Below are 13,226 nucleotides of genomic sequence, written 5' to 3' on the forward strand. Positions count from 1 at the left end.
TTAAAAAAAATTCAATAATTAAAAAATATTATACTAAAATCATTTTTCATCTAGTTATTATTATTATTAAATTAAAAATACCAAACACATAGTATATTACTATTATAGGATTTTTTGTCAGAAATAAAATAAAAAATAATTATTTTTTCATACCTGATTTTTTAATTTAAATTTTTTAAATACGATTTTTTTTTTTATTTAGGGCGAGTTCGTCCCGGTGAACTTCATTTCAATTTTCTCTAAAACACACGTAAACTCACATTTTTAAGCTATTATTATCGTCTCCAAGAGTACATAGGAGTACACAAAAATCAACAACCATAGCTTCTTCAACATTGCTAACGGCAATGACAACCATTATTATCGTTTCCAGACATACACAGATACACGGCAATAAGTCATATTTAACCAGGATTTTTTTCTCATTATAAATTAAAAAAAAAACTATTATTTCTCTAATAAAAATATGACTTATTCCTGTGAATGATGATTACTATTATCTATTGTGAAGTTTAAGAAATTGAGTTAGAATTTTTTTCAGAATGAACAAACTTCCTCTAGATAAAAAAATTCGTATTTAAGAAATTAAAGTTAAAAAAATAAAATTTTAAAAAATAATAAATTTTTTTATTTTATTTCAGAAAAAACCTATTATTATATTATTATATCATATGTATTTCCCCTTTAACCTTAGGAAAGCCTCTTAAAAGATATCCTTAAACCCTCCATAAAAAAAAAAAAAAATCCTTAAACCCTAAAACCCTATCAACAACAATGGATCGGAATTGAAAGAAGCCTTGGCACATGGTGTTGCTGCTGTGGCATCCCTCTTCATCATTTCCATGGCCATTGCTACCTTGAAATTCGCCTCCAGATCCAACCTTTACATTCTTCGCCCCACTCCCTTCCAGTGCATCCGTAAGGTTGTCCCAAAATCCCTAGCTCTCGTTGACGCAGAGGCATGTAGCACCCCATCCCCAGTTCCTCAGCCAGGCAAGTCAACACTCTAAATATTCTTGTTCAAATTTTGATTTTTTTTTAATTTAATATTTAGTCTTTGATAATTTCTTCCTCTCAAAATGTTCAATTGGAGCTCCTGTGCTGTTTAATTGATGTTGGCGGTGATTCTGAGACCGCTTTTTCTTTTATGGTTTGTTGAATTGGTGAAGGGGATAAGAAGATCCCAGCATGGAAGAAATTGAGTTCCAAGGAGCTTGGACTTCGGCGTTCGATGATAGCAGGCCCTACCATGAAGGTTTTGAACATGCTTAAGGACAAGGGTACATATTGCTCTTCTAACTTCCTTTGTGTGGATGAATGAAAGAGCATGATTTCCTTTATATTGTGTTTCTTCATTGTTATTGAATAAAACATTTATGGTATCTTCTTTCACATAGTAAATTGTGAATTTTTTCATGAGCCTCATTATTTGGTTTGTAGTCTTAGTCTTGCAAGAGAATTTGGGGCTCTCCAATAGCTTTTGTAACTACTAACTAATTTTAGACCTGCAAATAACAATCTTTTACCCTCGAACATCACTTGTGCACAAGATTCTGAGGTTTCTAGGTTTATGTTTCCAAGTTTACAGAGGGAACTGCATAGTTGTTGACCCTTTTCTTCACCTTGTAGAGTATGATGTATATCTTGTTGGAGGTTGTGTCCGGGATCTTATACTAAAGCAAATACCTAAGGACTTTGATATTATTACTTCAGCTGATCTTAAAGAGGTTATAACCTTTCTCTTGTACTTTTATTTTGCAGGTTTTGATTTTATTTCCTGTTATCAATATATTGTGAAGGAAATTGTGAAAACAAGACTTAGTAGTTATCACAACTTTCCTTATAAAACTTTGAAAGCAAAAGAAAAATTGAAGAATTTGAACATCTTTGTAATTATTAAATGAAACATATCAAAATATAATGAAAATAGGAAATGAAGCAAACTTGTAATGCCCTCTATTAATGTTTGGGCTTGTATTTGCATATTTGAATCTTAACTTTTTGTATTAATCATGATTTAATTTGTAGGTGTTGAGAACATTTCCACGGTGTGAGATAGTTGGTAAAAAGTTTCCCATATGTCATGTTCATATGGGTGGTACCATTGTCGAGGTTTGTCTGGCAGAACTATCTTTAGTGTAGTGATTGCTTAATTTTTCTCTATCAAGCATGCCTTCACTTTATGTCTACTTTTAAAGATAACATTGTCATAATTTTCAATTAGGTTTCGAGTTTCAATACTGCTACAAGGAAGTCAAATCACTTTCATCATGACATCGAGGCACCTAGTGGCTGTGATAAGGAGGACTATCTTCGTTGGAGGAATTGTTTGAAACGTGACTTTACAATTAATGGGTAGTGTATCTATCCTTGCAATTTAGACAACAGAAAAATTATTTCCTTTTTAATATGCATTGAGCTGCTTTTTTCTCTGACATCTCAACATTGTTTACAATTTGGAATTCGCCTCATTTTCTGCAGCTCTTTGTGATGTTAATGAAATTCACGCTCTTCCAGGTTGATGTTTGATCCGTATGCAAGAATTGTATATGATTACATGGGAGGAATGGAAGATATTGAAAAGGCTAAAGTGTGCATGTATCTCTTTGTGGTTATAGTTTCATATTATTATTTTCTACCACCATTAGCGATTAATTTAGTTAATTTGAATAGGTGCGAACTGTTGTTCCTGCAGCTTCTTCATTTCAGGAGGATTGTGGTGAGTTTTTGTATAACAATGTATAAGGTTAAAAATAACCTTTCCTGTAGTTTAGATTGTTTAAACTGCTTTCAGACTTCCTGCTGCTTCTCTGAATGGTGAGTATATTATGCAGCTCGTATTTTACGTGCAATTAGAATTGCGGCTCGCTTAGGATTCAGTATTTCAAGTGAAACAGCTCATTCTGTTAAAAATCTTTCTTCATCAGTATTACGGCTTGATAAGGTGTTTAAAAATCTCCCCTCCTCCTTTGTCTATTATACTAAAAAATTATTAGGCATCCATGAGAATATCCTGCGTGAGTTGCCCTCCTTAATTGTTTTAGGGTAGGCTCCTGATGGAAATGAATTATATGCTTGCTTATGGATCCGGTGAAGCTTCTTTGAGATTATTATGGAAGTTTGGCCTTTTAGATATACTACTCCCCTTTCAGGTACACCGTACATGATGATTATGCATGTTAATTTCTAAATTTCAGTTGCCAAATGTTAGCTCAAATTGATATTGACGTTACAGGCTGCTTACTTCGTTCGTCATGGATTTCGGAGACGGGACAAAAGAACTAATATGCTTTTGGTAACAAATATTCATTCCAATTTGGATATAGCTTATTTGATAATCTGAGAATAATGCTATTTGTTACTTCCATATTAATTAAATGTATAAAATTTTATCACCACATTCACTTGGAATTTCATCTGCAGTCATTATTCTATAATTTGGATAAGCTATTGGCACCCAACCGTCCATGTCACAGTAGCTTATGGTAAGGTCTACATGACAACAAAGCCTGTTTCATGTTTAATTCGTTAGTGATATATGCAAGGGTTCACAAAATAAGCAAGTCTCACTAGGAATCTAAGCTTTCAGGATTGGCATCCTAGCATTTCATAAAACATTGAGTGATCAACCAAGGGAAGCCTCGGTGGTTGCTGCATTTAGCCTTGCAGTTCATAATGGTGGAAATTTATTGGAAGCAGTAGACATAGCTAGGAGGATCAACAAACAACACAATGCCAGGTTTCCTGAGTTATTAGATCCTTCAGGTCTAGATGCAGAGGATTTGGAAGAAGAGATTCTGGATCTTGCTGACTCTGTTAAAGGGACACTCTCACAGATGACAACTAGGTATTTGGTATCTCAGGCTATGGCCGATTATCCTCAAGCCCCCCATTCAGATTTGGTGCGCATACTCTTGACTTCGATTGATATATGTACTTCTTAACACTTAACAGTAGTTACTTTGAAGACTGACCTTTGACAATTTGACAGGTGTTCATCCCATTAGGAATGTACCTAAAGGCTCTCAGCATTTTTGACTGCGTCAAAGTAAATTCTGGTAAGAAATTTTTGTCAAAGCAAGGCAGGAAAATTGATTATGGATCTTTAGTTCAAGGTGAGCTGGAAGAAATACGGCATGTGTTTGCGAGGATTGTATTTGATACCATATATCCGCTGCGCCTAGATAAAGAGAATTCGTAAAAGATCAACTGGATTTCACAGGAAGAGGGTAGTTTGAAGTGAAAATAGAAATTTGAGGAAATTGATTCTGGTGTAGACATCAAATAGTCCGGCTCCCAAACTGCAGCAAAAGTGGTACTAGCTAGCCGTCATCAACTTCTTTTGCGATGAAGCAGTGATAATTTTTGTTCTTTATTTGGGGATATGGGGTTGCCCCGATATTTAGTGTATGTACCTACCTCATAGGTTATGTAGGCAGCGGATGAATGGGGGAAAGTTTTTTCACCGAGCAAGTGTTTTTTGTTTTGTTATAGAATAATTCTTTCATTCGATCAATATCAAGTTTACAGTTTGCTGAATCTGTAGATGTAGCAGTCTCATACAGCCAATTATTGAATTCCTTTATTCTGGAATCAAATTCAAAATCAAGTACAGAACACTGATAACAGCCTTTATCAATGTAAAGAACGGCATAATGCAAGCAATAATTTGAAAAAGGTGGATGGCATTTTGCTGTGATTATATACAAGAGATTTTCAGTTGAATCGGGTGCAAGATGAGAGACGTAGTTTACATGGCAGACACTGAATGAAACACTAAAGATTTGTCATTTGTCTGACTCCAAAAATTTTTCCATATGTATTTGATGTGATAAAAGTGGGAAAGGACTAAGCCAACAACAACCCAGAAGGCAAACTATATTGTATTACACCATAAACAACTGAGCTAACAAAATCAAATCCGAAATAAATGAAGTACAAAATCTTAAACATTCATCTTAGTGATGAAGTATAGTTGTGGTGCTGTAATAAAGCAGGCAACCAGACAAGAAGCAGCAGCACTGGCATAGCACCCTGACACATTATTTCTCTGTCAAAAATAGTCTCTATTCCGCAATGATGTGACGTCCTACTTGGCAGCTTTAGGTGCACCTCCACCAGAGGTAGGCCTGAAAGACCAAACAGCAAGCAAAGAACATGTGAACAAAACTAGAGAACATATTAGTAGCGAGGAGACAGGTTGAGGTTACTTACAGCCCTACAAATACTTTGAAGGAATCATAGAGTCCCCACTGAGCTCCTGTTAGTGTTCCAATCATAACTATACGAAGAGGAAGTCCACGTGTGAAAAGACCAACTAGCCCTATCTTCTTCACAGCCTGCAACAACCAGTATCAGTGTTATTTATTTGTAGGTAGTCGGTGTCTGAGTAATGTTATTTGAACGTCTAAAACGTGAACATTTTATGGGATATGTAAAGGTGGTAGATTTGGTGTGCGCTTTTCTGCACTTACATCACCAACAGTGGCTCCCTTGGCATTGTTCAGGAAGGAAACAAGATTGTCTGCAGGGTGTGAGACAATAGCACAGAGCACGCCAGCAATGTATCCAGCTGCAAAACTCACTCCAAGCTGCAATCCTTTGCTGCACTGATCTTTCGGTGTTGGGACGACATTCTTGTACAGCATCTCCACAACAGTCTCAAACGAAGCAAATTTCATCATTGTGTCTGTCATGAATCACGTGCATGATAATAGTTAATAATACCCTTTAATATTGCATAATGCAACGATATTTTTTTATTTGCATTCACTCTAGTACAAGGTGACATTAATTTTGACAGATTATTAATTACAACAAATTTTAATTACTAGTTCATGATTAAAGAGCAAACAAAGGAGTTCAATGGGAAACCAAGTTAATCATGCTGCAATTCTGTTATTTGGACCGACTAAAAATGTGATGAAGTATGTGCAAACTTACATGGAATCTGGCGGCCCCAGAGTGGAACAAGTCCTTTATACAACCTGCACATCAAATCCAAATCCTTAACAAATTTGAAGCTTCAACTTCCAACAAACAATATCTACGAAGAAGCCATTAAAATCTAATAGATGGTTACTAAGTAATGAAATGAAAGATCCCAATTAAGAGCAAAGAAAAGTATGTATACCCTCCAGCACCCTCAGCCTTAATGAACTTGGGTAATCCATCTGACAAACCTCTCGCAAAGCCAGGTTGGGTTTGCACACGAACTTTGACAGCCTCCATGGGGCACAGTGCAATATCAGCAATGACTTCAGCAGAGGCTGATCCTGCTAGAAATATGAAGGTTTTGTACTTGGCTGCATTCTCTGGGCCTGCAAGATCTGAGTAGTATTTCTTGAAGAATTCATAGAATCCAAACTTGCATGCTCCCTGAGCACTGTACCCAAGCAGTGTTGGGACCCAACCCCTGAAGAACCCTCTCATTCCTTGCTCCTTCATCAGAACTCCGAATCCTGATGATATGTTCTTGTACTTTACTGGGTCAATCTGAAATACATCTTAATTAGTCATAAAAATTCATAGAATAATTCTCTAAGATTTTTAAAATCGGATACTTTAGTCCTTCAAATTTCAAAATATACAAAATAGTTTTCAATGTTTATCTTTCTTAGACAATATACCCACCTTCAATTTCATTAAAAAAGTGAAGTAAAAAACAATGAAATACAAAACAATTTCTGAAAAGTTTAAAAAATATCAAACAGTCCATAAAAATTTTAAAAATTTTCAAAATAGTTATTCCGATTAAATGGATCAAATTGGAGATAAACATGATGACTGTTTTGTATATTTTGAAACCTATACTAAATGTTCAATATTAAAGACAATTTGGGTAATTACTTAAATCTCATGTATGATGATGACTTTGAATATGCAATACGTTTTGGATCAAATTATGAACCAATGCAGAAGAGAAAAGCATTATAGAGGACCTGCATGTTGCACTTGACGAGATCGAGAGGAGTGACGGTCATGTGAGTGAGACCACAGCTGAAGACGCCACCAAAGCTGCATGCGGCGTAGTAAGCAGGAGAATACAATGGAATACTCTCTTTTGGTGCAGGGATCATAAAATTATTATTACTATTCCTACCCTCTGAGCCTGAGAATGGTGGTGGTGATGATGATGAAGAAGAAGAATGTGAGGACACATTGTTGAGCAATGTTTTTGGTGAGTAAAGGAAAGAAGGGATAAGAGAGTAGCGAGGTTGGTCAGAGGGAGCCATTATTGAGAATTCACAACAAGTATATTATTCTTTTCTTGTTTGTGTTTATGTGTGTAGATAGTTTTTGCCAGGGTGCAGAAGTAAAAAGAGAAAGGGGAAAACAAAAGTAGAAAGTGTTTTTAGTTTTGAGAGAAGGGGCGAGAAACTTGGAGGGTTTGTGGTAAGGAGAGGCATGAACAACCATGGAGTTATGTGAACCAACGAGTCCTTTCTTTCCGCGCTCTTCTTTGACTTTGTAATCTCCTGCATTTTTCATGTTACGCCTTTCACTACACCCACATACGTATTAAGTATTAACTCACCAGAAGCACAAAACTGCATGTTTCAATATCCATAATGTTAAAGTAGCCCATTTTTAACTTTTTCTTTTTCTTTTTCTAATATATACTTTTTACATTATCAAAATTTTAATTATAAAAATATAATTGTTTATGTGTCTTTTTCTATCAGTCTAAATTTTTTAAATAATAATTTTCATAAGATGATATTAGAGTTTTTATAAAAAAAGAAATTTAATTATTGATAAAAAAAATTCAGCATATGATAAATTAAACAATTATGTAACTTTAAAAAAGACTTCTGTACATAGATACATTTTATGAAAGGAAAATCACGTATATGAGTAGAGGTTATATTATATGATAGCTATGCAAATTTTAATCACATCTTGTAATATATTAGTACATAACAGACTAAACTTGTATCAAGTTTTCTTTCTTTCTTTTATTTATTTGAAAAAGAACAAACATGTGTCTGTGTATGTGTCTATTTACCACTTTTTAATTTAGATATGGAAGGAGAAATGGTGTAGGACACAGTTATGGAGTGTATGGGTGCTTTACGCAGTTGTGGTGTTAAGAGCAAATCGGACTCTTCGATTTGTGTTTAAAAAATTAAAAAAAATTGCATTACACAAATTGGACCGTCCGATTTGTATTTTAAACAATTAAAAAAAATTTAATAATGAAATCGGACCATTCGATTTTTGTTTTCAAAATAAAAAAAAATTTAAAGTACAAATTGGACCCTCCGATTTTCTCTCCCACATAAATCGGACCATCCGATTTAGGTTCATAATTTTTTTAACAAAGAAATCAGACCGTCCGATTTCTTCACTTTATGATTCAAAAAAAATTATCTCACATTCATGTCTAGCACCACCCACCTCCATACACATGCATAACACACAAAATTTGCATATCCAAAAAAATTAACCTCTATTTACATGAATTCTCAAATCAAATAACAATGTGTATATTTTTTTTTTGAAATAAGCAATTAATAGAGGAATGCTATGGCAGTAATTTTAGTATTTTGTAACTATCAATTGGTCATAAATAGTATTTTTAATGGTGTGAGATTATATCTAATGGTGAGAAATTACTCATTTTTATTTTGATGGTCAAGTGCTAGCCAGAAAACACAAAAGTTGCTGCCCTAGACTTTTCCTTAAAAAAATACTAAAATGGATGTAAACAACTCCATGTCTACGTTTCTTTTTTAACAAAATATTTTAAAAAAATGAAAAATATAAAAAAAAAAAGTTGCTAAAATAGGAAATACTGCGCAGCATTATTCACTGAGCGTGACGATGATGAATAACCGAAAACTGCCAAATGAGTTAAGTGATAAGTGCCACGTAATTTTGGATAGAGTGTTATGCACCACTTGTTTCATTCCCATTTATGATTTTACCCAAGTAGCTAGCCAATACCCTATTCCGTATTGTTCTTCTGGTGACATGCTTTTTTCCTTTCCATCCAGATAATACACCCTTCAGTCCCTATCTCTTCTTATTCTTATTATTCAATGGCCTCATCATCAGTTTCAGCCACTTCTCTTAGGTTCGCACAATCTCTCACTTTGTGTAGCAAGACTACCCTCCAGGTTCTACATACATCTTGTTTATTCATATTAATTTAACAGCTTTGTTTATTCTGAACATGTTATGTTTTTTATATATTGGTAAAACTTGTAGGCTAGTTCAAGATTTGGGGCAGTCTCTGTGGGATGGAGCAGGAGGAGCTTTCCTTCTTTAAGATCCTCTCGCTTCCGCATCTGTGCGGTTAGTTATTTATTTAGTTAGTTAGCTGGTTAGTTACATTCTCCTGTTTGGAACTGAAACTCATTTAATTTAGTTAGTTATTTGTTTGTTACAAATGATATGACGCAGGCACAGCCTGAGACAGTTGACAAAGTGTGCGAAATAGTGAGGAAACAGCTTGCTCTGCCTCCGGAGTCTCAACTTACCCCTGAAACCACCTTCACAGCACTTGGTGCTGACTCCCTTGACACTGTACGTACTTAATATTCAAATAAATACTATATATTATATATCTTTCATCTTTTATTTTTCATAATTCAGTACATGTGTTTGTTTTTAATATATGCATTCATTGATGCAGGTGGAAATAGTGATGGGTTTGGAGGAAGAATTTGGAATTAGCGTTGAGGAGCAGAGCTCTGAAAACATCACTTGTATCAAAGAAGCTGCTGATTTGATAGAGAAACTTCTTCAAAACAAAACTCCACCTAGCTAGTTGTGTGCCTACAAGCTCAATTATATCCATTGCCAAAAAAACCCCCAAAAAAAGCATTTCTTGAGAGCACAAGTGTAACTGAACGAGGTTAATTGAATTTTGGATTAGACATGTTCTTTAGGTGGATAATTAGTATTTTTATTTTTCCATTGTGAGCTTTATTTGACGTTTGAACTTACTATCTGTTGTAAGACTCTCCGAATATGTCTGTTTTTGCCGTCAAGCTTCAGAAATTATTGCATGTTGATTTGATTCCAGAAAGTGAGATTTCAACCTTGGTATTAGCTTTTGCAGGATGGGATCTTACGCCATGTTTGTTCTGTTGTAGGACTTACCATATCAGAATTACTGGCTAATCACGTGTATGCCATAGCGTCTATTGTGGCTATGGTGCTTTAGAAAATACAACCATGCTCAGTGTGGACGGATATAAAAGGGGTGAAGTGGCTTTGTTCCTTCCAAAATTTTAAGCAACTACATCTATATATGAAATATGTGTTAAAAAATAAAATAAAAAATATTATGCGATTTAATGACTTTATATGTATTATTTTTAGAGAAATGTCCGGGGCTATCTGAATTTATTGTTTTTGGCTAGGAAAAGTATATGGTACCAATATATTATCTGCTAATTTATTACCAACAATAATTAATTATTATATTTTAAACACATGTATAAAGAGACACATCCAGAAAATATATCAATAAAGACATTTCCATTAGACACAGCCATAAAAAAATATTTTTATTAGACACATCCACAAAAATACTTCTATTAAATACCGTTATAAATCAGAGTTGGCAGAAGTTGGCAGAAATGATATTGGTAACGTAGCGAGATTGTTTTGGCTATTATCAGAATTTATTATTTTTGGCTATTACTTAGTCATCAATTCAATTATTTTTAGTCTAATTACTTCAGTCTAGTAATCCAATAACATACTTTATCCTATATTTATAAACATTGATGGCTAATTGATGACCAAAAACAATAAATTATAATGACCATATAACACTCTTCTTATTTTTTTACTATATTTATGTTTTAATTTTTTCACTTACTAATATTTTTTTACTTAACCAACTTAATATCATACACTCAAGTCTTTGCACTTTTTTAATTAATTTCTATATACTCATCTCAATATCCAATTTTTAAAAAATAAATAAAGTATCATTGTTGTCTACATTTGGGATAAATCCCAAAGTTGTCCCTAACATTTCTAAATCGAATCAATATTGTCCTACCGTCAAATTGGCTAACATTTCGTTAATACCGTTGCACACATGGAGTTTAGGTTAGTGAACCCAAAGGTTAACATGGACATGTTTGCATTTTGCACCCATTATAACATTCACTATAGCAAACACAAAAGTTTGAAGAAATAGAGCACATCAATGTAATCTTTGCCATTCCAATTGTCTTAACCATACCCTTTTTACTCTTTTTCGAACTTGATCGCAGGGATTGGTTACATACTGAAGGTAGTTCATGGATCGTTCTTGGTTGTGTAGCATGATAGCTTAGGGTTTCGCTCTCTTCATGCGTTGATTTCGTTCTACAAAGGTATGTATGAAGGAAATTTTTTTTTTCGGGTTTTTATGCAATAGTTCAACGAAGAACAATGGCTATGTGTGAGATTGTTTGCATTGTAGGGTGTTTTGGTTTTTTGTATTCCCAGAACAATGTTCTTTGTTTGCGTTAGTTAGGGCATGAAGTTTCTTATTTTTGGTGATTCGATCTTTGCTTACTGATGTAGGACTTTAGTAGTATTTTGTGATGTTTTGCCTAGACTAATAGATACATTTTTATTCAAACAATTTTGTTCATGTTGTCTGACTATGTTTACCTAATGCAATAGGATATGTGGTTTAGGATGAGTTATTTTAGTGTCAAAATTTATCACCAAGAGATGTTTGGACTTTAAGGAGGGCCTTTGAAATATTTGGGGTGGAGAAACAACTATTATAGACTGCCACAACGAGGGTGAGTGGAGCCTAATTGATGTTTACGAGTTAGTGGGTAAACAAGGATATTTGAAGAAAGATATTGCAGTAATATGGTACAAATCAAAAGAGGAGGGTACAGAAAAAGACTTAAGGATGCTGTAAAGCGACAAAGATGCAATGGATATGGCCAATATTGGGGTCAGGGAGGATATAGTTGAGTTGTATGTGGTTCACAAAACTAGAAATATCTATCAAGAGGTTGAGGATGTCCAAATATTAGGGAGTACTAAAACTATAATGCAAGTGGAAGAAGATGGATCTGATGGGCCAGGCTCAATTATTACATATGAGGCCCATGCAATTGGACAAGTAGAGACAAATGCTGAGATCTAACTTGGGTTCTATAGTCAACTAGTCAAGTTACAAGTGGAGAGACCACCTGAGTTTGCTTCTAAAAGACCAAAGCTAGGTGTGGATTTAAGGCCAAAGTTTCAAAGACTTTATGTGTGTCTTAATGCATGCAAGAGGAGTTTTATGGCATGAAGACCAGTGATTTGCTTAGATAGGTACTTCATCAAGACACCATATGGAGGAAAACTTCTCACAACAATTGTCTGGTTCTCCAATGATCAGATTTTGTCAATAGCTTATGCAATGGTTGAAGCAGAAACTAAGGATACATGGACTTGATTTCTTACCATTCTTTGTGATGACTTTGGCATTGACAAGGTAAAGAATTGCACCTTCATGTTTGACCAATAGAAGGTACTCTTCTATTAAGTTGAACATAAATTCTTATTTGCTTGCATTTTGTGATTTCAAATTGCTTTTTGAATTACTATTTAGCTAGTTGAATTTATGTTCAATTGTGTCTTGCTGTTTGAATTATTGTTTCAATTGTGTCTGGTGGGCAGGGTTTAGTTCCAACCTTCAATGAGCTCATTCCTAGAGTGGGTGAGCATGTATGCTAGTCGTGACAAATATGAGGTGACTAGTATCCATGGAGGCAAAAAGAAGTATGTGGTTAATTTGAAGACTCGTGAGTGTTCATGCAGGAAGTTTCAGTTGTTTGGAATCCCTTGTGCCCATGCAATGACTTGCATTAGGAAGATGTGCTTCAATGTGGACAACTTCATTGCAAATTGTTACAAGAAAGCTACATACATTCAATGCTATCAGCATGTTGTATATCCTATGAATGACCCCAACCTATGGAAAAAGACAGAATTTGATGATGTTTTGCCACCAGTTTATAAAAAACCCATTAGAAGGCCTAAACTAAAAAGAAATAAAACTGTAGATGAGCACCCAACCAAGAGAGGAGTATCTCATGAAGAATAGAATCAGAAGTACTCCTGTTGGTTTGCTACATGTCACAATAAATGGACCTGTCCAAAGAAGCACAAAGTTGCTGCAACTGCTACTGTAAGTACTCTGCTTGTCTATTTAGGTTTTTGGTTTCATTTTTATTTGTAGCATCCAGTTTATAATGTTGTATTTG

The 13,226-nt window shown here is 34.5% G+C and overlaps 3 protein-coding genes and 1 long non-coding RNA gene across 5 annotated transcripts; 3 read left to right on the top strand and 1 right to left on the bottom strand.

Annotated features, from left to right (window-relative positions):
• The first annotated feature begins 694 nt into the window (after positions 1-694).
• On the top strand, positions 695-4,539 carry LOC112732898 (uncharacterized). 2 transcript variants are annotated; one of them, XM_025781717.3, is made up of 13 exons: positions 695-993; positions 1,170-1,280; positions 1,630-1,727; positions 2,029-2,112; positions 2,225-2,355; positions 2,518-2,590; positions 2,674-2,719; positions 2,835-2,944; positions 3,045-3,152; positions 3,236-3,295; positions 3,424-3,485; positions 3,590-3,902; positions 3,992-4,539. In XM_025781717.3, exons 1-13 carry the CDS (start codon positions 843-845, stop codon positions 4,199-4,201), a joined length of 1,557 nt encoding a protein of 518 aa, XP_025637502.1. In that variant the 5' UTR covers positions 695-842; the 3' UTR covers positions 4,202-4,539. The 2 variants fall into 2 exon arrangements, with proteins under 2 accessions (XP_025637502.1, XP_072068460.1); XM_072212359.1 differs by lacking the exons at positions 2,674-2,719; positions 2,835-2,944 and having other exon boundaries at positions 2,518-2,598; positions 3,050-3,152.
• Positions 4,540-4,769: 230 nt separating this feature from the next.
• Positions 4,770-7,434, bottom strand: LOC112732899 (mitochondrial phosphate carrier protein 3, mitochondrial-like). The gene is made up of 6 exons (XM_025781718.3): positions 6,942-7,434; positions 6,134-6,495; positions 5,944-5,987; positions 5,475-5,689; positions 5,215-5,339; positions 4,770-5,129 (listed from the first exon to the last, which is right to left on the bottom strand). The coding sequence occupies exons 1-6, from the start codon at positions 7,233-7,235 to the stop codon at positions 5,090-5,092; spliced, it is 1,080 nt and encodes a 359-aa protein (XP_025637503.1). The 5' UTR covers positions 7,236-7,434; the 3' UTR covers positions 4,770-5,089.
• A 1,452-nt stretch (positions 7,435-8,886) lies between these two features.
• Positions 8,887-10,036, top strand: LOC112732900 (acyl carrier protein 4, chloroplastic). Its single transcript, XM_025781719.3, has 4 exons — positions 8,887-9,122; positions 9,214-9,300; positions 9,409-9,531; positions 9,641-10,036. The coding sequence occupies exons 1-4, from the start codon at positions 9,045-9,047 to the stop codon at positions 9,773-9,775; spliced, it is 423 nt and encodes a 140-aa protein (XP_025637504.1). The 5' UTR covers positions 8,887-9,044; the 3' UTR covers positions 9,776-10,036.
• Positions 10,037-10,103: 67 nt separating this feature from the next.
• LOC140177988 (uncharacterized) lies at positions 10,104-11,869 on the top strand. Its single transcript, XR_011869888.1, has 2 exons — positions 10,104-11,342; positions 11,638-11,869. It is a non-coding gene; the product is annotated as an uncharacterized lncRNA (long non-coding RNA).
• Positions 11,870-13,226: the final 1,357 nt, after the last annotated feature.

Source organism: Arachis hypogaea, chromosome 13 (assembly GCF_003086295.3).
Source record: "Arachis hypogaea cultivar Tifrunner chromosome 13, arahy.Tifrunner.gnm2.J5K5, whole genome shotgun sequence".
In the NCBI taxonomy this organism is placed as follows: domain Eukaryota; kingdom Viridiplantae; phylum Streptophyta; class Magnoliopsida; order Fabales; family Fabaceae; genus Arachis; species Arachis hypogaea.